Source organism: Diabrotica virgifera, chromosome 7 (genome assembly GCF_917563875.1).
Source record: "Diabrotica virgifera virgifera chromosome 7, PGI_DIABVI_V3a".
Taxonomy (NCBI): domain Eukaryota; kingdom Metazoa; phylum Arthropoda; class Insecta; order Coleoptera; family Chrysomelidae; genus Diabrotica; species Diabrotica virgifera.
In genome coordinates, this window is record NC_065449.1 from 162,663,525 (window position 1) to 162,691,373 (window position 27,849).

Genomic DNA, 27,849 nt, shown 5'->3' on the forward strand with positions numbered 1-27,849 from the left:
GGACTTCGTAAGTCCTAGGTTTTCACCCAAAGTAATCGAAAGTAGAACTGGAAGACGATATTTGAATTTTACGTGTAACTTTGCGTGGATTGATATACGAATTTACTAATGTTGAGTCATTCTTACTAAACTTTGACATTTGTCACCTCATTTGTGATTCTACCCGGTATAATGGCAGAGGAGTTACATTGGCGGTCCTACGGACCGACGGAAAGATTGCCCAGGTCAAATATCTCACCTTAGTACCATCCTTGGATTATCAGCTTTTATTTGACACCTCATTTGTCATTCTACCTGGTATAATGACGGAGAAGTTATATTCGCGGTGGTACGGACCGACGGAAAGACAGCCTAGGTCAAATATCTCACCTTTAGTACCATCCTTGGATTATAAGCTTTCATTTGACACCTCATTTATCATTCAAGCTGGTATAACGATGGAGGAGTTATATTCGCGGTCGGAGGGACCGACGTACAGACCGCCCCTAAGTTAAATATCTCACCTTTAGTACCATCCTTGGATTATCAGCTTTCATTTGACACCTCATTTGTCATTCTACCTGGTATAATGACGGAGGAGTTATATTTGCGGTCGAAGGGACCGACGCACAGACCACCTAGGTCAAATATCTCACCTTTAGTACAATCCTAGGATTATCAGATTTCATTTGACACCTCATTTGTCATTCTACCTGGTATAATGACGGAGAAGTTATATTCGCGGTCGTACGGACCAACGCACAGACCGCCTAGGTCAAATATCTCACCTTTAGTACCATCCTTGGATTATAAGCTTTCATTTGACACCTCATTTGTCATTCTACCTGGTATAATGATGGAGGAGTTATATTCGCGGTCGTACAGACCGACGGACAGACCGCCAAGGTCAAATATCTCACCTTTAGTACCATCCTTGGATTATCAGCTTTTATTTGACACCTCATTTGTCATTCTAGCTGCTATATTGCCGGAGGAGTTGTGGTTACGGACAGACGGACGTGGATAATACAAAGATTTCACATTTTTTCAAAATGGGTGAAAACAATATTAAAAAATTTACTTTAAAACCAAATTTTTTCAAAAATAAGCACTTTGAATCGATGAAACTTACAGATCATATAAACACAACTTAAGTAAAGTAACTTGTGAAGCGGTAACGATTAATCAAGTTGCTAATTACAGGATCATTATTCCCGATTTTATTTTGCCAAAACAAAAGAGACCAACTTTATTTTGGGCATAACTTGCTTATGTTTAATGCTAGAAACTTTTTTTAAAAACAGAAATAAAGCTTTTTTAAACACTTTAAAAAAGTTATAATGAGTTTTCCCCAAAAATTCTTAATGTTTTAGATATTTCACGTTGAAGTATGCTATTTGGAATTTGGCGAATATAAACCTATTTTTCATCAGCTATAACTCTGGTTCTGCTAGGTCTCGAGACCTTATGCATACATCATTTTTCTTTTAATTTTTTACAGGCTATATTTTTTCTAAGAACACTTTTTTCGATAAAATACTTACTTTTTGAATTATTTGCTAAAAACCGTCTAAAAACGTGGTTATTTTGTTGAAAAATTAACATAATATTTATTCGCAAATACCTCAAAAAGTATTAACTTGGCAAAAAATCTCTATAGAATAAAAGTTACTTAAAATTAGTCAGTTTATCCATTTGTGGACTTACTTTCGACATATATTTTTTCACCCCCAAGAGGAATGAAAATCACTCCCAGGGCAAAAGCACACATCGGCACGATATCACTTTTTTTTCTATGACATATTAGCTATGCATTGCCAAATTTCATGTCAATCCAAGTGGTTCTTTAAAATTTACAGCAAAAACCGGGAAATAATGTACTATAGAAGAGATGGACTTAAATGAAATATTTGCTTTTTTTCTGTCAATCTAATTGCATTCTTACCTTAATTTAAACATAAATGTGAGCCTCATATTGCGATATTTAAGTTGAAAGCTATTTTCATTTTAGTGCCTGATTCAACAGTTTGTATATTTATGTTTTTAATTGAATGTGCGGAGACAGTCAAAGTGAACGCGGCAAACTTATTCGAGTACCCTATTCTACTGCATAGTTGGTTGCATAATCATAATGATTTGCATATCAACAAATTTGACATTTTATAAACAGAACCAAACGAAATGGTTGATTATTAATTTCTTGCGTCAAATTGTTACAACATTACACTGGAATTAATTTACAAGAAAACATATAATTGTAAGTAATAAATAGCAAAATCCTTATATATTATTTAATTTTTCTAAATTTACCTGTTGTTGTCAAATTCGAATACATATTTAAGTATATAAACACTGCAATTTTGAAATTTATTTTTTATTGATTCTGAAACTATTTTCTTGTGTCATGTTTTTCACTGATTATTTTATACATCGGGATAAACCACATAGTCCAGAAAGCCACTGCGCATCCGCTAGGAAAAATATTCTAATTCGGATTTTTTGCACAATCTTACTCAAAAAGAACCCCTTTTAACAAATTTGCATGTTGCCAGGACCAAAAGGTGGTCAAAAATTTTTTGAACTTTTTTTTTTGTTTTTTTTCCTAAAATTATTATTTTTTCATGGAAAAAAGTTTTTTTAGGTTTTTTGGATCATTCCAAACAGAAAAGGTCTTTAGTGACTTTTCTCTAAAAATGATAGTTTTTGACATATAAGCGATCAAAAATTGAAAAATTGCGAAATCGGCCATTTTTAACCCTCAATAACTATGTGAAAAACTGAAAATTTGAATGTTGCCAAGGTAAGTAGATATTCTTTAAACATCGGTTGATGAAAGCCCGAAGAATTTTTTGCAATACAATATTCAAAACTCCTTTGTTTTTTAATTGCTAATCAAGCGTGCGCGACACTATTTTCCACCGACAGTATGGTGCAAATGAAAGGAATAAATTCGTTATTTCGTAAACTGGCGACTTTAAGGAAAAATCCCGAAACAGGTCGATTTTTATTTTTAAGTTATGATATTGTGGCATATATGGTATACTAGTGACGTCATCCGTCTGGACGTGATGACGTAATCGATGATTTTTTAAATGAGAATAGGGGTCGTGTGGTAGCTCATTTGAAAGGTTCTTCAATTCTCTATTCAGTAATGTAAACATTTACATAATTATTTATACAGGGTGTCCTTCTACATCTTTTTTTGTCAAATAATTTAATTTAATAAAAATTTTTTGGACACCCTGTATAAATAATTATGTAAATGTTTATATTACTGAATAGAGAATTGAAGAACCTTTCAAATGAATGAGCACATGACCCCTATTCTCATTTAAAAAAATCATCGATTACGTCATCACGTCCAGATGGATGACGTCACTAGTATACCATATATGCCACAATATCATAACTTAAAAATAAAAATCGATCTGTTTCGGGATTTTTTCTTAAAGTCGCCGGTCTACGAAATAACGAATTTATTCCTTTCATTTGCACCATACTGTCGGTGGAAAATAGTGTCGCGCACACTTGATTAGCAATTAAAAAACAAAGGAGTTTTGAATATTGTATTGCAAAAAACTCTTCGGGATTTCATCAATCGATGTTTAAAGAATATCTACCTACCTTGGCAACATTCAAATTTTCAGTTTTTCACATAGTTTTTGAGGGTTAAAAATGGCCGATTTCGCAATTTTTCAATTTTTAATCGCTTATATGTCAAAAACTATCATTTTTAGAGAAAGGTCACTAAAGACCTTTTCTGTTTGGAATGATCCAAAAAAAACTAAAAAAACTTTTTTCCATGTAAAAAAAAATAATTTTAGGATAAAAACAAAAAAAAACGTTTAAAAAATTTTTGACCACATTTTGGTCCTGGCAACATGCAAATTTGTTAAAAGGAGTCCTTTTTGAGTAAGATTGTGCAAAAAATCTGAATTAGAATATTTTTCCTAGCGGATGCGCAGTGGCTTTCTGGACTAACAATAAACTGTAATATAAATTACATTCTTATTCCTTTTGTTATGATTCCTAAATAGTTAGTAGATTCTAGGTACTTACTTAAGAATTAAAAAATTCCTAAATAGTAACCTATAAATTAGACCAGGCTGTACCGTCGCCGCCGTTAGGTAAATTATTCCAATTTGATTTTTTTGCACAAACTTACTGAAAAAGAGGTCCTTATAAAAAATCCACAGGGTGCCGGGAGGTGCCGCGCTTGGAAAATTGTTTAAACAATTTTTTTTAAACAAATTCAAAAAATCAATTTTTTCACATCGGACAATTGTTTTTTAGATTCTTTGGGCCATTTTGAGCAAAAAAGGTCTCTTGTGATTTTTCTCTAAAATTGATAGTTGTCGAGTTATATGCGATTTGAAATTTAGAAAATGCGGAAATGGCCATTTTTAAGACTTACTAACTCGGTTAAAATTATTATCATGAAAGTCAGAAAGTGCCTAAATCAAAGTTTAAAGCCCCCCCCCCTACGTGACCCTGAAGAAATTTGTGTCATTAATTTATTACTAAGTTGTTATTTTTAATTATTAACAATGAGCGGCTAAGAGCGTAATGAGACGGCCGTCAATGTGAGTGCAAGTAAGATGCACCATTCCGGCAGTCCATGTGAATTATTTATTAATAGCCCAGTAAATGAACGTGAAATACTGCGATACCGTGTAATTTTCAGTGTCACCAGTGAATTGCATGAAAATTTGGATTCAGGTTCTACTTACTCTCCACTCCAAAGTTGGACTTGTGCCGTTGGCTGTTTTTACGTGAAAGTCACCCCTTCTCAGAGGAGAAAAAACATACGTTTAAAATAAGTCCGGAACTGGATAAATTGACTAATTCTAAGCAACTTTTGTTCTTATTCGTCAAATTCCAAATCGAATATTTCAACGTGAAATAACCAAAAAATATGTATTTTTTATATGATCTGTAAGTTTCACCGGTTAAAAGTGCTTATTTTTAAAAGGGCTGTAGTTGAAAGGGCTTGAACGAGTCACTAAGTCACGAGTGTATGCCAATTTTGAATAGCAATATCTTAAGTTTTTTTAAAAGGCATTTTTCAAAATTAAAAAAATTTTACTTTAAAACCAAATTTTTTTAAAGATTAGTACTTTGAAACGATGAGACTTAGAGATCATAATATGTACCTATATTAAACAATACATAAGTAAAGCGGTAACGCTTGGGTTGTGAAGCGGTAACGATTAATTTCATTTGGGGTGTTAATAATAATTAGAGGGTGATTTTCATGATATTTTTAACCAAAAAAAAATACCAACTTTATTTTGCACTTTGATGCTAGAAACTTTTTTAAAAAACAAAAATAAAGCTTTTCTTAACACTTTAAAAAAGTTGTGATGAGTTTTCCCTGAAAAGTGCTTAATTTTTTGGTTATTTCACGTTGAAGTATTCGATTTGGAATTTGACGAATAAGAGCCTTCTTTCATAAGCTACACGTCTGCTGCTACTGGGTCTACAAACTTCATATATACACCGTTTTTTCTTTACTTTTTTATGCTATATTTTTGCTAAGAATAGTTTTTTCGATAAAATACCTACTTTTGAGTTATTTGCAAAAAACCATCTAAAAATGTGCTTTTTGTTGAAATATTTTTGAAGTTATACTTCTTTTGGCACGAGGGTGAATTTTTACATTACCTGGCGCATGCGCACACCGACAGTATGTTGTTAGTTGCTAAATTATACAATTTATGTATGTATCAACGCAACTAAGGTTTGAAAACAATATATTAGTGTTTTTAGTAAATATATTTATTATAATTTTTGTGTCTTTGGATTTGTCTTCCTTGGGAGTAAGATAATAAGTATTTTAAACATTTTTATATTTAATACTTCACTTGATCTATTTGTCACTGTCGTTTGTAATTACGTCCCAGAAGCCGTAAACACAAAACCCTGATGGGTTATTGGTAGAGCATTCGACTACATAAAGCGAATGTGCCGGGTTCAAATCCTGACACGGACGATTGTTATCCTCTTTTTTTATTTTTGGTGTTGTTTTAATAAAAAAAAAAATTTGAAAGTGGTAATATCAAAATTAGTTTATTAATTAAATAAAATACAAATAAACTTTTAAGTATATTTATTTCGTTGAAATCATATAATAGAAGTATAACTTCTTACGTGTGTATAAAGTACACACACATTCTTTTTTTTTTAGTTTAGCTTAATGCCTCGACAACTGCTAACGGCCGTTGGCATGGTACAGTAGATTTTTCCAATTAGTTACGTAGTGTAGTGTATGCGTTGAGGAAGTGTCTTGTTACTTAGTAAAGTAGACGGCATTGTCTTTGCAAAGAGACGCTAATTGTATCCGAACGTCTTCGGTCCCTCCGGTGAGTACCGATCCCACAAGGATAGAAACTATTTCCATTTATTAATTTTTAATAAATGAAAAATTCTCCACCTAGGTGAAATTCGAACTCACGACATTTAAGTCTAAAGATGCTCTTACCATCGAGCCACAGAGGGGTTGTTGAAAATTGAATATATTCACTCGCAAATAACTCAAAAATATTAACTTGTGAAAAAACTCTATAGAATGAAAGTTGCTTAGCATTAGTCAGTTTATCTAATTCCGGACTTATTTTGAACATAATATGTATATTTTTTCACCCCCGAGAAGGGGTGAAACTCGCCCCCAGGGCAAAAGCACACATCGGCACAATATCACTTTTTTTCTTTGACATGTTAGCTACGTGTATGCCAAATTTCATGTCAATCCAAGCGGTTCTTTAAAAATAGGTTTTGCAATATTTTACACTTAGTGAATGGACTATAGCTAGGAATTTTTTAATTAGCTGTTTATTGTTTATCAAGTAATGTAGTACGAGATAGAGTGGTAAATCATCTTATCGTGCATGCCGTTCTGAACGGGCTGTCTCGATTCGATTAGAATATAGTTTTGAATAAATTACCGTACTGTGCATGCCATCTGACCAGGCTGTTAGAAAAATATTGAAATCACAGATATAGTAAGTCATCCAACCTAAAAAATATATTTTTTTGTTCTCGTAGCACAACAACGTAGGGCACATTGTTCTTAAATCTGACCATATATTATCTCTCCATCGAATTCGTGAACGTCCTAAGTAGCCTAAGAGCTAGTGAACCCTCCGACTAACGGTCTTCCTGTAAGGCTAGAAATTTGTATAGTGATAATTCATAGCACATCAAGGCTAAAAACCATGACCTGGCAGGCATCAGCCCTGCACGTGTATCTACCAGGTGAATCGAAAAGTGCATAGTTTAGGGATAAAATAAACTTTCTCCTGTAAGGTTTAAATTTAAGATTGGTTTTGAGTAAGTCATTTAAAAGAAATTTGTACAATGACAGGCGATTCTGAACAGCATAAGACCTTGCCAGGCGAGGGGAAAGATTAGCGTTTTTTCCTAAAATTATTTTTTTTGCATCAAACAAAGTTTTTTTAGGTTTTTTGAATCATTCCAAACAGAAAAGGTCTTTAGTGATTTTTCTCTTAGGTTAATAGTTTTTTTTCTATGGATGCTATACAATGTGCAACTTCTCTCACTACTTACATACATTCAAAACGAACAATTTCTCAGGGTGTGAGAAAAGTCAGCCATTGCAGTGAGAAATATTTTTTCTCACGGGTTCCATACGTAGAATCGCGGTTTCCATGGTAACATCCACAATACAATATACAAACACAAATATTTTTGTCAAATAAAATGTGTCAAACTTACGAGGAATTACCTTTCAAAACTGTTCAAATATAACTGGTACAGTATTTCTCATGATCATCTTTCAGTGCGTCACAGTTTTTCGATTTCTTTCTAACGCATTAAATTGTATGTGACAGAAAAAACGGCACGTCGGTGATTACATTTCGTCGGTGACATTCTTATAACATTTATTCTAGTTATTCTAGTTGTCGATAGATGGCACCATAATAAAAAAATAATTTTTTTTAATTAGATAATAATATTACAAATATAATCTGTATAATTTATAAGACTATACAAATCAAAGAAAATACCATTTTATAAATGCAAGAAACACTTTTGATTGGTTTTTATTCCAAATTGAAAATAAAATGTGACAACTGTCAGATTTAACTAAAATGTCATGTTAGAATAAATGTTATAAATGTGTATTATCACGGACTTACCCTTTTTCCTATCATTTGTTACGCACTGAAAAATGATCATGAGAAATACTGTAACTATAATTTTAAATAAATAAAAGTATATAAATATTAAGAATATTAATTACCTACATATGTGTATAATAAATATGTATTTTATTTCAATTTTGGCATATCATCTACATAATAGCACCTAAATTATTTAATTTTGAAGATTGAACTCTTGACAAAAACGCATCCATAGAAAAAGTACAGTGTACAACACGTGAGAAAACGACGTATTTCTCCCTCGCTTGATTTGCGGCACTCGCCTCGTACCTCGCCTCGTACCTCGGCTCGTGCCAACAAACTTCTACGCTCGTGAGAAATATGTCTTTTTTTCTCTCTCGTTGTACAATAAACTAATGTTATATAAGCGATTAAAAATTTTAAAATTGCGAAAAATTTCAATGCTGCCAAGGTAGGTAGATACTCTTTAAACATTGATTGATGAAATCCCGAAGAGTTTTTTGCAATGCAATATCGGAAACCCCTTTGTTTTTTAATTACTAATCAATCGGGCGCGACACTGTAGTATAAGTGAGGACGTTTGAGTTGGCATAAATTCATTATCTCGAGAATGGGCAAATTTGAAGAGAAATCCTCAGACAGGTCGATTTTTATTTTTAAATTAGGACTTTTGGCATATATACAGAGTGGCCCAAAAGTCTGGAAACGGCCAATTATCTCGTAAATTGCTAGTCATAATTGTACAAAATTTGAGGTACACCTATTTTCGGATACGGAGATTCCATATTTGATATTTGCAATGTTGCCAGATTTGCCGTTTCTCGTATATTATTAGTAACTTTGGTTTTTCAAATTCATCACCCTGTATATTCAGTCATTATTGGAATCTCCTATTCAATACGAGTTCAACCATATGTAACACTTATGATTTTATGTAGTCTGGAAGGTCTTAAATACATAAAACAGTGCAAAATATGTAGATTATAATAAATTTAAATATTTAAATGTAGAATGCTGTGATTTTGACATTTGTTCACCATTTACATTATTGACTAAAACTGACAGTAGTTATGTTTTGAAAAGTTCTGCAAGATAAATTGCTTCTCTAAAATGGCGCTTAACGAAAAATAATGAATTACTATTCTAATGATGAGAGGGTACGGTGACAGAAAAATATCTTATTGTGAAGTAGCCAACTTGTTCAATGATACTTTCCCAAACCGTTCTCCTGTTCATAAGGCGACGGTACAAAAAACTGTAAAGCGATTTGAGGAATCTGGAGAAGTAAAAGATAGATACCGATCAGGTAGACCGAAAAGAGTTATGAATGACAACAAAACTTTAGATATAATACAAAGTTTTGTTGAAGATCCACATACATCCTCACGCAGGGTTGCATAAGTAAGTACATGATGTAGGTCGTTCTTCAGTCTTACGTGTATTACGTAAGAATAAATTTAAACCATACAAAATTAACTTATTGCAAGAATTAAGTGAAGATGACTTCGATCGTAGATTACAGTTTACTGAGATAATGATGGATAAAATTGAAAATGATGAAAATTTCGTAACAGAATATGTTTTTCCGATGAAGCAACCTTTACACTGTGTGGAAGTGTAAATCGACACAATTTAAGATACTGGAACGACGTAAATCCACACTGGATGCGTAAAAACCATACTCAAAGACCACAAAAATTAACTATATGGTCAGGTATAGTAGGTACTCAGTTAATTGGGCCATTCTTACGAAATGTTACTTAGAAATGAAATTGTACCTACACTGAGAAACTTGTTTGGGGCCAATTTTAATCAGATATGGTTTCAGCAAGATGGAGCTTCAGCTCATTTTGGTGTAAATGTTCGGCGTTATTTAGCTGAGATATTTCCTGGACGATGGATTGGTAGACGAGGTAGAATTGAATGGCCTCCACGTTCACCTGATTTCAATCCTAAAGATTATTTTTATTGGGGATACTTGAAAAATTCAGTTTACAAAACTAAACCAGCAAGTCTTGCAGAGCTGAGGCAACGAATTATTGATGAATCACGAATAATTTCTAGACAATCATGGAGAAATGTGGTAGACGCATTCTACCATCGATTAGGGTACTCGGGTACTGTCAACTCACAAATGGAGCATATTTTGAACACTTGATAAAGTAACCATTATGTTAAAAAATGTTGTAATCTATCAATTGTTACGTTTTAATGTAGTTGAAAATAGTTAGTATTAAAAAATTTATTGAGACAGTTAGGCGTTGCCAGACTTCTGTTTTATGTATTTAAGACCTTCCAGACTACATAAAATCATTAGTGTTACATATGGTTGAACTCGTATTGAATAGGAGATTCCAATAGTGACTGAATATACAGGATGATGAATTTGAAAAACCAAAGTTACTAATAATATAAGAAAAACGGCAAATCTGGCAACATTGCAAATATCAAATATGGAATCTCCGTATCCCAAAATAGGTGGACCTCAAATTTTGTACAATTATGTCTAGCAATTTACGAGATAATTGGCCGTTTCCAGACTTTTGGGCCACTCTGTATATATAATACTAGTGACGTCATTCATCTGGGCGTGATGACGTAATCGATGATTTTTTAAATGAGAGTAGGAATTGTGTGATAGCTCATTTGAAAGGTTATTGAATTCTCTGTTCAGTAATATAAACGTTAACATAATTATTTGTACAGGGTGTACAAAAAATTTTTTTCTTCTTTTTGTCAAATTTAATCAAAGTTAATTTAATAAAAAAAAATTTTGTATACCCTGTATAAATAATTATGTTAATGTTTATATTACTGAATAGAGAATTAAATAACCTTTCAAATGAGCTATCACACAACCCCTACTCTCATTTATTAAAAAAATCATCGATTACGTCATCATGCGCAGATGGATGACGTCCCTAGTATTATATATATGCCAAAAAGTCCTAATTTAAAAATAAAAATCGTCCTGTCTGAGGATTTCTCTTCTCAATATTTTTTCACTCGAATATTTTCAGAATTTGCACATTCTCGAGATAATGAATTTATGCCAACTCAAACTTCCTCACTTATACTACAGTGTCGCGCCCGCTTGATTAGCAATTAAAAAACAAAGGGGTTTCCGATATTGTATTGCAAAAAACTCTTCGGGATTTCATCAATCAATGTTTAAAGAATATCTACCTACCTGGGCAACATTGAAATTTTTAGTTAAATGTCCGATTTAGCTTTAAAAATGGCCGATTTCGCAATTTTCAAAAATTTTAATCGCTTATATAACAAAAACTATTAACCTAAGAGAAAAATCACTAAAGACCTTTTCTGTTTGCAATGATTCAAAAAACCTAAAAAAATTTTGTTCGATGCAAAAAGAATCATTTTAGAAAAAACCCCTAATCTTTCCCCTCGCCTGGCAAGGTCTTATGCTGTTCAGAATCACCTGTCATTGTACACATTTCTTCTAAATGACTTACTCAAACACATACTTAAATTCAAACCTTACAGGAGAAAGTTTATTTTTCCCCTAAACTATGCACTTTTCGATTCACCTGGTAGATACACGTGCAGGGCTGATGCCTGCCAGGTCATGGTTTTTAGCCTTGGTGTGCTATGAATTATCACTATACAAATTTCTAGCCTTAGAGGAAGACCGTTAGTCGGAGGGTTCACTAGCTCTTAGGCTAAAGGGTCTTCTTCATGCCGGGACTTCCTCCCAGATTAACTTGGCAAGGCGATTATTAGGGAGCCTATGTACATTACCAACCCATCTTAGACGTTTGAATTTAATCTCTTGGACTACGTCGCTAGCCCTATACATCTGTTTGACCTCGACGTTTGTTCTCATTCGATATTGGTTACTATTCGGGTCGTGATAAGTTCCAAAGATTCGTCTGAGGATTTTTCTCTCAAAACGTCTAAGTTTTCTTTCGATTGCTTTTGTCAGTGTCCACGTCTCACACCCATACATGAGCACCTGTCTAATCACTGTTTTATATCTTCTGATTTTTTATGTTCCTGTGAGGCTCTTAGATTTAATAGTGTTGTGTATATACACACATCTGATTGCTGCCTGAAGTCTCCCTTTTATCTCTTCCGTGATATGGTTTTCTGCGGTGATTGTTGCTCCGAGAAAACGCTCCACTCTTTCAAAGTTATATGGGTCTATTGTAAAATTTTACCCTATTAGATCTCGTCTATTTTGTCTGTTAGAACCTATAATTTGTTTAACAATATATGTACCGAGTGTCCCAATAAGAATGGCTCTCGGCCATATCTCAGGAACCGTTTATAGTAGAGCTTTGAGAAAAAAATATTTATAACAAAAGTTGCCTCGGGAAAAGCCTGGAAATTATTTTCATAATTGTAGGTCCACCGCTAGAGGGCGTAATTGAATATCAAAAATTAAATAATCAAAATTTTACAAAATTTACCTAATGAAAGGGCAGTGGAAATCCAATCATCGCATTCTTCATAAAATTCTGCGCATATTTGATTTCACAAGCTTAAGTCTACCTTTGCAAATAAGAGGTGGGGGTGAGTGGGAACCTTCTTATGAAAAAACGGCTATAAATCCGGTTCTGCTAAATCGAATTTTGCATAAGTACTTGGTCTTGTTGAAAACAGCTCTTTTTCGTCAATGTAAGTGTCTTATTTTCGAAATAGTAATAATATATATAACTATATACTATAATAGTAATAATATAGTAATAATAAATAAGTAATATGCAAGCTAGGAGGCGTTATTTAATTATTTTCAGAAATCTAGTTTTCTTTGGAAAATATTAAATACAAGTATACATTTTTAATCGTGTATTACAAAATTAGACTAAATTAGCAACATAATACTGAAAACCGCATGTCGATACGTTTTTTCTATCTCGAGATATCTTAAGAAATGTGTAAATTTTAAAGATAACTGTTACTGTCACCGGTAAACGAGGTTAAGGAAATGTAGTGTGCTATGGAAAAAACAAATAAAAATTTTCCAGATGTAAAAGTATATAATTAATTAAAACAACAATAAGACAAACAACACTATAAAATGTTGTTCTGAAGCTATTTTCTTGTGGCATTTTTACAATTTTAACTATTTAGAATGGGAAATAAGCCACAATATTATTAAAAAATGATACAAATAAAATATAACAAAGAAATAAAAGCAACTACTTACTTAGTCTTAGTGACTGCCTAAATGTTCAAATTGTTGCCCATCATTTTCGATGCAAGCATTTACTCTTTCAAGAGTAGATTAAATAGCAACAGATTTACCTGTTTTAGACTTTTATTTATGGGGACGGAGTAAAAACCTTGTTTTTGCCGCTAGGCCCACTACTCGAGAAAACACGCTCTAGAATCTAGAGAATACGAAACGCCATTCAAAGCATTGCGAAAGCAGAAATTGAGACCGCTGTTCAATCTACTATTGAAAGAGTAAATGCTTGCATCGAAAATGGTGGGCAACAATTTGAACATTTAGGTCGTCACTAAGTAAGTAGTTGCTTTTATTTCTTTGTTATATTTTATAGTGTTGTTTGTCTTATTGTTGTTTTAATTAATTATATACGTTTACATCTGGAAAATGTTTCTTTGTTTTTTCCATAACACACTACTTTTCCTTAACTTGGTTTACCGGTGACAGTTGCTTAAAATTTACACGTTTCTTAAGGTTTCTCGAGATAGAAGAAAGGTATCGGCATGAGGTTTTCGGTATTATGTTGCTAATTTGGTCTAATTTTGTAATACAGGATTAAAAATGCATACTTGTATTTAATATTCTCCAAAGAAAACTAGATTTCCGAAAATAATTAAATAACGCCTCCTAGCTTGCATATTACCTATTAGGCTATTTCGAAAATAAGACACTTACATTTACGAAAAGAGCTGTTTTCAACAAGACCAAGTATGCAAAATTCGATTTAGCAGAACCGGACTTACAGCCATTTTTCATAAGAAGGTTCCCACTCACCCCCACCTCTTATTTCAAAGGTAGACTTAAACTTGCGAAATCAAATATGCGCAGAATTTTATGAAGAATACGATGATTGGATTTGCAGTGCCCTTTCATTGGGTAAATTTTGTAAAATTTTGATTTTCTAATCTAGCGGTGGACCCACAATTATGAAAATAATTTCCAGGCTTTTCCCGAGGCAACTTTTGTTATAAATATTTTTTCTCAAAGCTGTACCATAAACGGTTTCTGAGATATGGCCGAGAGCCATTCTTATTGGGACACCCGGTACATATTTAACAATTAGGCACTTTTATATTTAGTATTCCTAAATGTATCCATATGCTTTTAAGTTTGTATTAACAAATCATAATATTTTAGTTGAGTTTGAACTGAAACAACTTGATGATAGACTGATAAGACTACTAGCATACCAGCGTATTCAACAACTACTAAACTCGCCCGCTTCTGCGAACAATATGTTTTCACCAGCCGTTCGAGAAAAGTTAAGTCACATGACGTATCCAAGTGAATTGTTGACTCCAGCCGACATTGATAGGATATCGAGGGTGTTCTCCAATCCGAAGAAAAAGATTAAATCTAAACCGACCATTAGAGCCAGAGCCATGATATGTCCCGTTGTTTCTAAATATTTTTATAATCTTCATACTACCGAGGTAAGTAATACACGATACACGACATCAAACCTTAGAAATACTGCTTATAAAAAGTACCAAAGTAAATAAAAGTATATACAGAGTGGGCCAAAGAAAACAGTCCACCTCGATATTTGGCAGTATTTATTATATATTAAGGAAATTAAGAAACAGGTCGATTTTTGATCTAAGTGGGACACATTTTTACGGTACATATATCTGTTATTTGTCAACCCCCTCCCTTCCACTTCTTCCACCCCTTATTTTTAAATAGGAAATAGGGGTCGTGTGCTACCTCATTTGAAAGGATATTTAATTCTCTATTCAGGAATATTAACATTGACATAATTATTTATACAGGGTGTCCAAGAAAAATTATTTTGAATTAAATTAATTGACACAAAAAGAAGAATGTATGCAATTTATTTAACTCAAAATACATTCTACTACTGACAGAAAACTTCACAAATAAATATTGTTTTTCGTTTAAATTCAATATTCAACCTACCAAGAGGCAGATGGGTGGCAGCTTGAACATTTAAATTAAGCGAAAATCAATGTTTATTTACCAAAAAACATTTTTTCTGTTTTGTGACAGCAGTAGAATGTATTCTGAATTAAGTAAATTACATACATTCTTCTTTTTGTGTCAATTAATTTAATTAAAATATTTTTTTCTTGGACACCCTGTATAAATAATTATGTTAATGTTTATATTACTGAATAGAGAATTGAATAACCTTTTAAATGAGCTGGCACACGATCCCTATTCTCTATTTAAAAATAAGGGGTGGGGGAAGTGGAAGGGAGAGGGTTGACAAATGTATACCTACCGTAAAAATGTGTCCCTCTTAGATCAAAAATCGACCTGTTTCGCCATTTCCTTAAAATCTAATAAATACTGCCAAATATCGAGGTGGACTGTTTTCTTTGGCCCACTCTGTATTATAAAGTATCTACAAAAAAGTGACAAAATTCCTTCCAATAGGTTGTCTGGTTGTTGTGTTCTCATCGAGCTTGAATGACTACTTGGCGCAAAGTCTGTAATTTTTCACAAATTGTTAAGAACATTTTGGTTGCTTTGCATTCAAAATTGGAGCAGTAGACACACTAACCGTTGAAGAGTTTCAGGATATATTTCATGTGCTGTCAATGCTCTCTTGATTCCAAACAAGCTCGATATAGTTGAGGTCGGGATACCTTGAAAATAATGGCAAAACATTTTAATGTGTATCTTAATAAAATTTTCTTAGGTGCCGTGCATTTCTGCGTAGGCTTCCACCGTACATTGTCTTGTCAGGTGAGATGGTAGATATTCAGGATTAAATTATTCCGTTTTTAGTAGGTAGCCTTTTTCACTCTTTCATAGCTGCGGATTCCTGTCTGTTGAGGATAGTGGATCGAATTATCAACATCAACGGCTTTATTTAATGCCCGGTTGCACCAACATATCTTAAGCTTAAGTCTAGAATATCATAAGAATTAATGTAATATAATTATAATATATTACAATAAGAATATCATAATATAATAATAGATATAATTGATAATAAGGTAAGAATCTAAAATTATGGTGCAACGTAAGTGATACTCAAGGTGGCCCTATTTAAAAGTAGATCTTAGCTAAGCTGGAGCTTAAGATCTGTTGGTGCAACCAGGCATTAGAGAACTTTATTTCCTATAAACTACATGCCAACTTCTATATTCTAAATACTACGTTACATTGTGCGATGCTACTCGTTGCCATATTCGATGTTCACTCACTCCTTCATGTTTCTCTTCCAACTGGTTCTTACGCTTGCGCGACCTTGAATCACTGCGCGCACCTTATACTGTACCATAGCCACCTTTACTTTACAAGCCGTGAAGAGAAAAAGGCAACGTCGCAATTGATGACGTCGGTAGTCTGACTTTCGGACTACCGCTTTCGAAACTACGATTTTAAAGTACAAATTCTGGTAAAATTTATAGTATTTTTTGAGTCGTACAAGAAAATATTATTAATTAGAAGTTTGTACAAAATAATATTAAAAGTAATTCCTTGTAAGTAACGTTTATTATACAAAAAAAAAACCAATAACAAGAATATAAACGGGATTCATTTTTTTCGAATCCTGAAAAAACTAATAAGTATTTTTCAAAAATTTAAACAGAGTGAAAGATTACGTTAGGACCGAGGGCCCAAAGTCGCTGAAAACTTCTATGTTTATTTTAATAACTTACAGGGGTGAAAAACTAAGAAAATTTAGTGTGATTTTTAGTTTCAAATATGTCATTAAAAAAACTTTTTATTCATTCTAAGGGACTTTCGGCCCTCGGTAATAAAGTAATATTTTATTCTGCGTTTAAATTTTTCAAAAATACTTATTAGTTTTCTCAGAATTCGAAAAAAATGATTACATTTAAAATACAGGTGTCAAAATTTTGCATTTTGTTCCTTTCCCCTAAAGTTTGTCGGACTTATTTAGAAACGCCCTGAATTGATAAATAACAAATCTAGTTGTTAAATATAAACGAATTAATAAAAAAAAACAGAATGTTAAGAAAACCGGAGTCTATAGTTGGGTTTTAATTTCAGTATTTTATAAACGCCCTGTACACCATAAAAATTTAACTGGTTAGCAACAATATTATTACAGGGGTATTGTTAAAGAATTAGGCTATAACATATTAAAAAAATCACTTAAATCTGCCAACAGGTTTAGGAAATATGAGACATTAAAAATGACAAATTTTTTAAGTTGACGGATTTCTATATGCACGCAAGTTTATATAAATATATATTATATTGAACTAAAATCATCTTAATAACATACCTTTTAATGTTCTTTTTAATTTGGAGTACGAAATATTGTAAAATATTTCAGTTTCTCTGTAAATACAGTGAAAATTATTTAAAAACAAATGCCTACGATATTATGTTCTACACTACACACAAACAATATAATATGTAATGTACAATATTCCTAACACTGTCCATTGGCGAATATTACGCAACCGTGACGTCTTTTTACATCTAGACCTCTCTTATCCTCTATCTTGACCGCAATAGATCTGAAAAGGTCGCAGTGGAATAGGCCAGAAGGCCACCTCTTTAAATCTAAATACTCTATCTTTCTTTGAGTGCCAGTTGCTGAAAAGTATATCTTTCTCCTCGTAATATATGCCCTAAGTATTCAGTATTCTTACTTTTTACAAAAAGTTCTCTTTTCTGGAACCCAGCATTTCTTAATGCTTCCTCATTTCTGACTGTTCTTCCATGATATTCTAAGTAGCCATGCGCTAAATGGCCTTTATGGTAGGGGAGTAAAGTATGTTAAATGTGCAGTCACTCGAGCGCTTTGGGGACCTATTGGGTTGTAAAGAGTAGGTCCTAAAACCAAAAATAGTTAAGTAAAGTTTTCCATTTCAGTGGGGACTTTCCATTTTTAATTTAATTTTCCATTTCCAACAATCGTTTTTTTAGATTATAGCCCCATCTATCCATAATTCGAAAAAATGTCTCCAATAAAAGTTACTTATTTTTACGTAAGGAATCCAAATCTGCAATAAAAAATGGGGGCTCCCATTTAAGATTTTAAAGTAAGCCCTTACTCCACCTCCATGGGGGGTCGTGTTTAGTGCCATTCGATAGATTTTTCAAAAATATTGAATAAGTGTATTTTTCAGTTTTTCGATCTGATGTTCATTTCGCAAAATATCGCGGGATTCGTATTTAAAATATTAAATTTACCCTCCACCCCTCTCCGTGGGAAGTCGTGTTTGGTATCATTCGATAGATTTTTGAAAAATATTGAGTACGTATTTTTTAGTTTTTCGATCTGTCATTCATTTCGCGAAATATTCGCTTTTTTCTTGTGAAACTTTGGGACTCACCTATTTCCTTACGCCGCGCCCCGCTCAAATCGTCAGATTTTTAAAATATACACTGTTTTGCATGTACTTAACTTACCTTATCTTAATCTGACGATTTCGAGTTTTTTTTAGGATATTTTTTTTCGGCCTCCCCCCCCCCCTTAACGAACTCCCCTGCATTAAGAGGCAATATATGGTAGAGGTACATTTTCAGGGTACAAGGTTTCTCCCCATGTAATAATCTGACGCGCTCGAGTAACTGCAAAAATCCCCGCTTGGGCTCCCCTACCATTACCATCCATGCTTTAATTCCATACAGGAGAACATGCCTAAAGTAACACTTTAACATCTTGTATTTGAGGTTGAAATCCAACTGCGATCAGTCAGAAGTTTACGAAGTCTCAAAAAATAATTTCCGGTTTGTTCTACTCTGCTTTTTATTTCAGTCTCATGGTCCCAACTCTCGTTTAGCAGACAACCCAAGTATTTAAACTGCCTGACTTGTACATACATAGCGTTTACTTAATTATCTTTAATCATTAATTAAATTAATTCTACATAATAGAATTAATTTAATCCTATCTTTAATCATTGTTTTTTGTCTCCTTGATATTTATTTTTAAACCTAGAGCTTCACTTGCAAGAGTTAGAACATAAGGGCATTAAAGATCTTCGATGTTATCTGCCGTTATCTCTGTGTCATTTGTATACCTGATGGTATTACTAAATATGCCGTTTACTTTAATACCCTTATTAGAGTCTGCCACTGCTTCTACAAAGGCTTTTGCAAGTATGCAACCATGCAACGTTTTCTTACTCCTTTTTTATTGAGAAATCTTTTGTTTCTTTGAAAGTACCCCGCACAAACCTTATGGAAATTAGGTCCCAGTGGATTTAGTTCATACTTTGGGAAAAATACTCTTTGAAGCATTGTGATGAAAAGTTCTTATGGGCACAACTCGATCGTATGGAGGATTTTCGAGATATAGAGGCACAAACTCGGAAAATTATAAGATTTACTGGGTGTTACAATTCCCTGAGTTACTGGTTATCTGGCAACATGTAGAAGTTTGGATCAAAGAAAAGTACTAGTAGTCTAAGATTCTTCTCTGGCTATCCAATGGCGACCTTTACTTTGACCTTGACCTTCAACGGACGTCATCTTCTAAAGTTTCGAGGGTTTTCGGCATTAAATTGATATAAACAGATTACTCATGAGTTTTTGGGACACGAGTATGCCATCAGAATTGACCTCCGGAGCATGTGGTGGTCAGGGCCCCTGCAAGGGACGTCAGCTTCTAGAGTTTCGATGGTTTTCGGCATTTAATTGATGCAAATGAATTACTGGAGGGTTTTTTGAGGTCGCTAAACACGAATATGCTATCAGAACCGACTCCCGGAGCACCTGATTTCCAAGATCAATGAAAGGGGCTCCTGGAGTTTCGAGGGTCTTCGGTACTACATTAATGCAAACGGATTATAGTCTGTTTTTAAACCAAGAGGAGTAATTCAAATTTCCCGCGCCTTAAAGCTTTTTTGTAATTGGTCCAACCTCAGGCAAGTTTACTCCACTGTTATCAAATTTTGACACTAATGACATTTATCAAATTTTGACACTTCTGTCATTATAATATAGGTTAATTAAGTTATATCGGCGATTTTTTGTGTTTTCTGCGTTATTCCTTTAATTTTTAGATTTCTAGTCTACTTTTATATAAAAAAAACAATGGTTTTTAGAACTCTTTAGTGACGTATTAGTATAATATAATATTTATGGATTACCGTCAAAGGCCGATGTGATCAACGAAAAAGGAGGATGTATTTGGTGATATTTCTAGTGACTTTCTTGGGTGTGAATCTGTCTTTTTAGTTTACTCCTCTTGGTTTAAAAACAAAGCTTAGTTATACGATAGGTTCTTGGGGTTGCTGAACACGAATACGTGATCAGCACTAACACAGGAGCACCTGGTGGCTAAGACAGGTTATCTTCTGGAGTTTCGGAGAAATCAAATGGATTCCTCTTGGGTTTTTGGGGTTGCTGAACATGCATACACTATCAGATCCGACCCACGAATCACATTGTGCCTACGGCAGGTCATCTTCTGGAGTTTCGGGGGTTTTCGGCATTAAATTGATAAAAACTGATTACTCATGGCTTTTTGGGGTCGCTGAACGCTAATACGCCATCAGATCCGACCCACGGAGCACCTGGTGCCTAAGGTTATTCATCCTCTCGAGTTTTGAGAGTTTTCGACATTAAATTGATACGAATGGATTACTCATGGCTTTTTTGAGTCGCTGAACACGAATACGCCATCAGAACAGACATCGGAGTACCTATCGCCTAAGGCACGCCATCTTATGTAGTTTCGAGAACTTTCGGTACTAAATTGATGCAAACGGACTGGTACACACCGGATTAGTACACACTCGGAGGTGTTCTGAGTTGCTGTTCAAAAAAAGCGTACAATTTGGTGAAAAGTTTTTTTGCTATTTGCAGATTTTTATTAAAGTAACTATGTTGTGCTATTCAATTGTTTTAATTATTTATAAATATAAACTCAATTTATATATTGATATGCTTTTCCTTCATTTATTTTAAGATCGATTTATTATATTTATTCTATTTGGATAGTGTGGTCAAAATGGATAGTGGATATTCTGTTTTTATATCATTGTGGTCACTAGATGTAGATACTCCAGAGTCTTTTATTTTAGTCATATTCGTGTTCAGCAATCCCAAAAACAAAAGTAATCCGCTTGCATCAATTTAGTACCGAAAACTCTCGAAACCTCAGAAGATGACGTGCCTGCACACCAGGTACCCCGGTGTCTGTTCTGATGGCGTATTTGTGTTCAGCAGCCCCAAAAACTCATGAGTAATACCCGTCTGCATCAATTTAATGCCGAAACTCTAGAAGAAGACCTGCCTTAGGCACCAGGTGCTCCGTGGATCGGATCTGATGGCGTATTCACGTTCAGCAGCCCCAAAAGCCTGTGAGTAACCAGTTTACATTAATTTATTACCGAAAGCTCTCGAATCTCCAAAGCATGACGTGCCTTAGGCACCAGGTACTACGATGTCTGTTCTGATGGGGTATTCGTGTTCAGCAACTCCAAAAACCTATGAGTAATCCGTTTGCATCAATGTAGTACCGAAGACCCTCGAAACTCCAGCAGCCCCTTTCATTGACCTTGGAAACCAGGTGCTCCGGGAGTCGGTTCTGGTGGCATATTCGTGTTTAGCTCACTGCAAAATTAATTTGTATCAATTAAATGCCGAAAACCATCGAAACTCTAGAAGATGACGTCCCTTGCAGTGGCCCTGGCCAAAAACCCATGAGTAATCTGTTTATATCAATTTAATGCTGAAAACCCTCGAAACTCTAGAAGATGACGTCCGTTGAAGGTCAAGGTCAAAGTAAAGGTCGCCATTGGATAGCCAGGAAAAAATCCTAGACTACTAGTACTTTTATTTAATCCAAACTTCTACATGTTGCCAGATAACCAGTAACTCAGGGAATTGAAATACCCGGTAAATCTTATAATTTTCCGAGTTTGTGCCTCTATATCTTGAAAATCCTCCATACGATCGAGATGTGCCCATGAGAACTTTTTATCAGGATGCTTCAAAGAGTATTTTCCCAAAGTATGAACTAAATCCACTGGGACCTAATTTCCATAAGGTTTGTGCGGGGTACTTTTTGAAGATGTATTGTTGCTGTCTGGTTTCACCACAGATTGATGATATTCTTGGCATCCAATCCATACTCTGGTAGATATTTTATCATTAGTTCGTGTTTTACTTTATAGTATTCGTGTTTTCTCATAATTGATGAAACAGAGCAAAACATGCTTTGATCTAAACAATGCTGTATTAATGTTTGCATAATGAATAATCTTGTGTTTCTCAAGAAAAGTTTTAAAAAGTGCTTTAGTATGTGTTTAAAAAGTGTTCTAAAAAGAGGTTTCATTCTTATTTGGCTTATTAGTCGGTGGTCCTTACAAAAATTCGCACGTAGTGTTTTCGGTAGGGCGATGTAGAATGAAGCCAATCTTTTGAAATCTGGTCCGTATATTTGGAATCTTTATAAATAACACTGACCATATCCCTAATCAAAATCTTTCTTAAGTCCTCTTCCACACAGTCCTTCCATCTACCTCTACTTCTCTTTCCCTCAATTTCGAACGGTTCTATCCTTCGTTCCACAAGAATATTATACACAAGAATATTCTTTACAATATATTAATTTTTTATTGCAGGTTGATTCAACTGATGTAAGGCATGACGCCAGTTTTATGGGCTTCAGACCTACGAAGTCTGTGCGTTTTCCTGAAGCTATAGCGATGCGATACAGAGTACTAAATATAGGAAAAGGATCTGCCAACGAAGTGAATCTAGAAAAGTTTGGAATTTGTAGTAATATTGTCCCCAAGCATGCCGTTATTTTTTATGATGATGTAAGTAAATATTGAAATGAAATGTATGTAAATATAAAACCCTTTTTTTGATGTTTTAGTATACAAACCATTATGAATTAATAAACTATTCGCCTTATGGAACATACGTAAATAATGTACTATATTCAAACAATAATTGTACAAGTCGTCCAGATTTGAATGGATCACCGGTAGAAAATTGTGCCAATTTTGAATTACTAGTAAGAGAACGAATAGATCAAAAAAGGAAAGTGAATAGGCCAAGTAAGTTCTCTGTAGATGCCAAAATGTCAGCTAAAGATTGCACAGAAAGGTAAACAACATATTTTTTAAATAAAAAACAATTTTATTGTTTAAATTATTGGATTCATTTGATGAAAAATATTTTTCAAGGAAACTGAGATGCCACAAACAAAAAATTTCGAACCAAAACAATATAGTCTAAGATACGGTATAAGGTCGATCGGCACCGAGCTGTTTAACGAATAAAAATTATTGGATATTTAGTCTAGTATGTTAACAATTACAAAAATCAAGGGGTCCCCGATCTAATTTTGTTTTGACTATATTAGTTAATAATTAAAAAATTACTTTTTTTTATAAATTTTAAAACAATTTTCTCGACCCGGACAGATATTATTTCAGATTTTTTGGATCATTTAAAAAAAGTCTTTTGTAATTTTTTTTGACAAAACTGAAGTTGATTGTTTTCGAGTTATAAACAATTTAAAACTGAAAAAAGAACGAAAGATGGCGATTTTCAAGGTTCAAATACATAAGTAAAAAAGAATGTGTGTACTTTGTACGCACGTAAGAAGTTATACTTCTATTATATGATTTCAACGAAATCAATATACTTTAAACAGTTTCTCTACTACTTTCCAAAAATTTTTATTAAAACAATACCAAAAATTAAAAAAATAAAAGAATAAAACACACACAAACACATTGAAAAATGCCACAAATGATTTCTGAACAATAATTGTTGCCAAAAATTTTAATTAAATACGTATTTTCTGAAAAAAATTATACAGAGTGGGCCAAATAAAAGGAGCCACCCCGATATTTGGCAGTATTTATTGGATTTTAAGAAAATAAAAAACCAGGTCAATTTTTGATCTAAGGGGGACACATTTTTACGGTACAAACATCTGTCATTTGTCAACTCCCTCCCTTCCACTTCCCCTACCCCTTATTTTTAAATAGGGAATAGGGGACGTGTGCTAGCTCATTTGAAAGGTTATTCAATTCTCTATTCAGTAATATTAACATTGACATAAAAATTTATACAGGGTGTCCAACAAAAATTATTTTAAATTAAATTAATTGACACAAAAAGAAGAATGTATGTAATTTATTTAACTCAGAATACATTCTACTGCTGATAAAAAACAGAAAACAATGTTTATTAGATAAATAAATACTGTTTGTTGCTTAAATTCAATATTCAACCTACCAAGAGACAGATGGGTGGAAGCTTGAACATTAAAATTAAGCAAAAAGCAGTGTCTATTTATCAAAAAACATTTTTTCTGCTTTCTGTCAGTAGTAGAATGTGTTCTGAGTTAAATAAATTACATACATTCTTCTTTTTGTGTCAATTAATTTAATTCAAAATAATTTTTCTTGGACACCCTGTATACATTTTTAACTCGATGTTGATATTACTGAATAGAGAATTGAATAACCTTTCAAATGAGCTAGCACACGACTCCTATTCCCTATTTAAAAATAAGGGGTGGGGGAAGTGGAAGGGAGGGAGTTGACAAATGACAGATGTTTGTATCGTAAAAATGTGTCCCCCTTAGATCAAAAATTGACCTGTTTTTTTATTTTCTTAAAATCTAATAAATACTGCCAAATATCGGGGTGGCTCCTTTTATTTGGCCCACTCTGTATAATAATATACTTACAATCATACAATCTATAAAAAAATTAAAAAATGATATAACTTGCATTGGGCTTGAACCTACTTCCCGTGTATCCCGCCGTACGAGAGTCGAAGCGATTTCAAACTGCACCACCTTCGCGTATACGTCATGTGGGAATATACACAAATTGAACAACTTTTTGACATTTTGTTTATATGAATTTACATTAGTTTGATTTTTGTCGAATTAAAATACAACAATATATAGAGTAAGAAAACGTTACATTAGATGAAAATTTGTAGAAAGTTTGTTCGTAATCAGATTATGTAAATTAAAGCATTGCCTACTAGGGGTATAGCATAGCAAGTACTAGGTAAGTACATTATTTTTTTTTACATTTTCCAAATAGGTATGAAGATAATTTTTTATTGGAATACAACTGAAACATTTAGAATTACGTACCTGTGGCTTTTCAAAACTATTTAAAAAGTCACTATAATTATAAATTTGATTTTATTTCTGCCCTCACAACAATAAAAACTAATATATTATACAACATTTTTGTTTACCGATAACCTCCATATTGAACAATTATTGACAGATCATTTCAACACCCAATCAGAGCCCGTATAAAGACTAATACCAAACTGTCGGTGTGCGCATGCGCGCAGATCAATATAAATTCACCCTCAATCTCAATCGCGCCTAAAGAAGTATAACTTCAAAAATACCATTTTTGAAATTACGAAGTACCTCAATTCAAGTTCAAACCTTATTCTATCAGTTTTTGATAAGTATTTTGGACTTATTTCATTTTGAAACAGTGTTTTTTAGTTGTTAGTGCCCGTTTTCCTATAAGAAACCTTCCTCATTAACAATTTATAAAATATATTTTGTAATAAAACACGCCAAAAATTCGATGGTGTAAAGGCCAAACCCTCAATTTATGAATTTTACAGGAGGCTTAAAAAACTGAATTACTTGTACTACGTAGCTAGTTTCAATAATCTTTTACTATTTACATGTAGCACTTCATCTCCTAAATTAAATAAATACCACAAAAATTTATATTATTACTTAGCGAGCTCGCAAACCAAATGCAACACATACGATAAAATACATACGTAAAATGTTGCACATTTATTTCATAATAGCGTACATCTGTTTATACTCAACAGAGATAACGTCGCATGTACACATTTTATATAATGTAGAATACAGGAGCGTGCTATAATTTTGGAACTTCAGTAAGTATATCAAATATCAGTATTTGAAATGTCTTCAAGCGAAGAAGACGTTATTGTACTTGGCAATTTTTAAGAAGACGTCAGAGAAAAAAATGGGTTCAGCATGTTCATGCTACACTATTGTTGTTAATATTTTTGGATAATCCTCTGCAACGACTCTATTTACCTCCCAAGGGTAATACTCTGATGAATTTTGACTTGAGGTTAAACATATTAACTTATTTACTTTTAGGACATAATATGCAAATCGAACAGGTCGATTTTTAAAACAATCATAGTATATTCGTGTGACAGTCATAACTAAGATTTTTTTGAATCGGAAAGTACATCATGTAACACCTCATTTAAAAGCTTTTAAAATACTGATTACAAAAATATACAATACTTGCGCAAAATTTCGGTCCAATACTTTTTAAATGGATTCATTTTTTTTAATCCTGAGAAAACTAATAAGAATTTTTGAAAAATTTAAATGTGCATGCACTCGTAATTACTGACTAGTTCAAGCGTCAACTACAGCCCCTTCAAAAATAAGCACTTCCAACCGGTGAAACTTACCATATAAACAATAATATAAGTATACACGAGTAAAGCAACTTATGAAGTGGTAATGATTAATTTCACTGAGGATGCTAATTAGGGGGTGATTTTCACAATTTTTTTACCAAAAAAGGAAGGGACCAACGTTATTTTGAGCGTAACTTGCTTACTTTTGCTACTAAAACAAAATTAAAGTTTTTTTTTAAACAATTTAAAAAAGTTTTAATGAGTTTTTCCCAAAAAGTGCTTTATTTTTTGGTTATTTCACGTTGAAATATTCGATTTGAAATTTGGCGAGTATCAATGTATTTTTCATTACTTATAACTCTTCTTTTACTAGGTAATCTCATACATAAACCATTTTTTTCACTTTTTATTTACATATTTACTCGCAAATAACTCGAAAATTTTAACTTAGTGAAAAAATGCTATAAAACAAAAGTTGCTTAGAATTAGTTAGTTTATCCATTTCCGGTCTTATTTTGAGCGTATGTTTTTTCACTCTCGAGAAGGGATGAAGCTGGGCCCCCATGCTACCTACATAATATGTATATGCCAAATTTCATGCCAATTTAAGCGGATCTTTAAAATTTATAGGTTTTGCATTATTTTACCGTCAGCGAACGGACTATCAATTGCCCATAAACTGTAAAAATATCACTTAGAAAGAAATATGAAAATAAACATGGAGAAAATAAAGATAATGGTCATGGGAAATGAGGATACTCAAGTAAATATAGAGATAAATAACCAAAAACTAGAACAAGTAACAACATATACATAAATACCTGGGTATGAAAATAGAAAATGGAGGAAGATCAGAAGAAGAAGTCAACGAAAGGATAACCATGACTCCAGAATGTACTACAGCTTAAACAGAGCATTCATTGGAAAGAAAGAAGTAAGCAGCAGGACGAAGATGGGGGTATATAAAATGATCTTCAGGCCGATTCTCACCTATACTACTGAGAGCTGGGTGCTAACACAGTCATCGAAAAATAGAATAAACTCAATGGACATGAAGTACCCATGAAAAGTAAAAGGAATTACAAGACGCGATAGAATAAGAAACAGCATTGTAACAGAAGAACTACAAATCGAACCAAAAACACAAATACTAGATAAGAACAAGCTTAAATCCTTTTGGCTTTTGTGTAGAATGAACGA

The 27,849-nt window shown here is 33.2% G+C and overlaps 1 protein-coding gene across 1 annotated transcript in view; it reads left to right on the forward strand.

Annotated features, from left to right (window-relative positions):
* Positions 1-27,849, forward strand: part of LOC114335423 (PHD finger protein 12) — a 150,911-nt gene that overhangs the window by 100,178 nt on the left and 22,884 nt on the right. Inside the window, exons 6-8 of the mRNA XM_028285663.2 lie at positions 14,455-14,750; positions 22,848-23,045; positions 23,105-23,337. Coding sequence (XP_028141464.1) covers positions 14,455-14,750; positions 22,848-23,045; positions 23,105-23,337 — 727 coding nt within the window. The remainder of the gene's footprint in view (positions 1-14,454; positions 14,751-22,847; positions 23,046-23,104; positions 23,338-27,849) is intronic.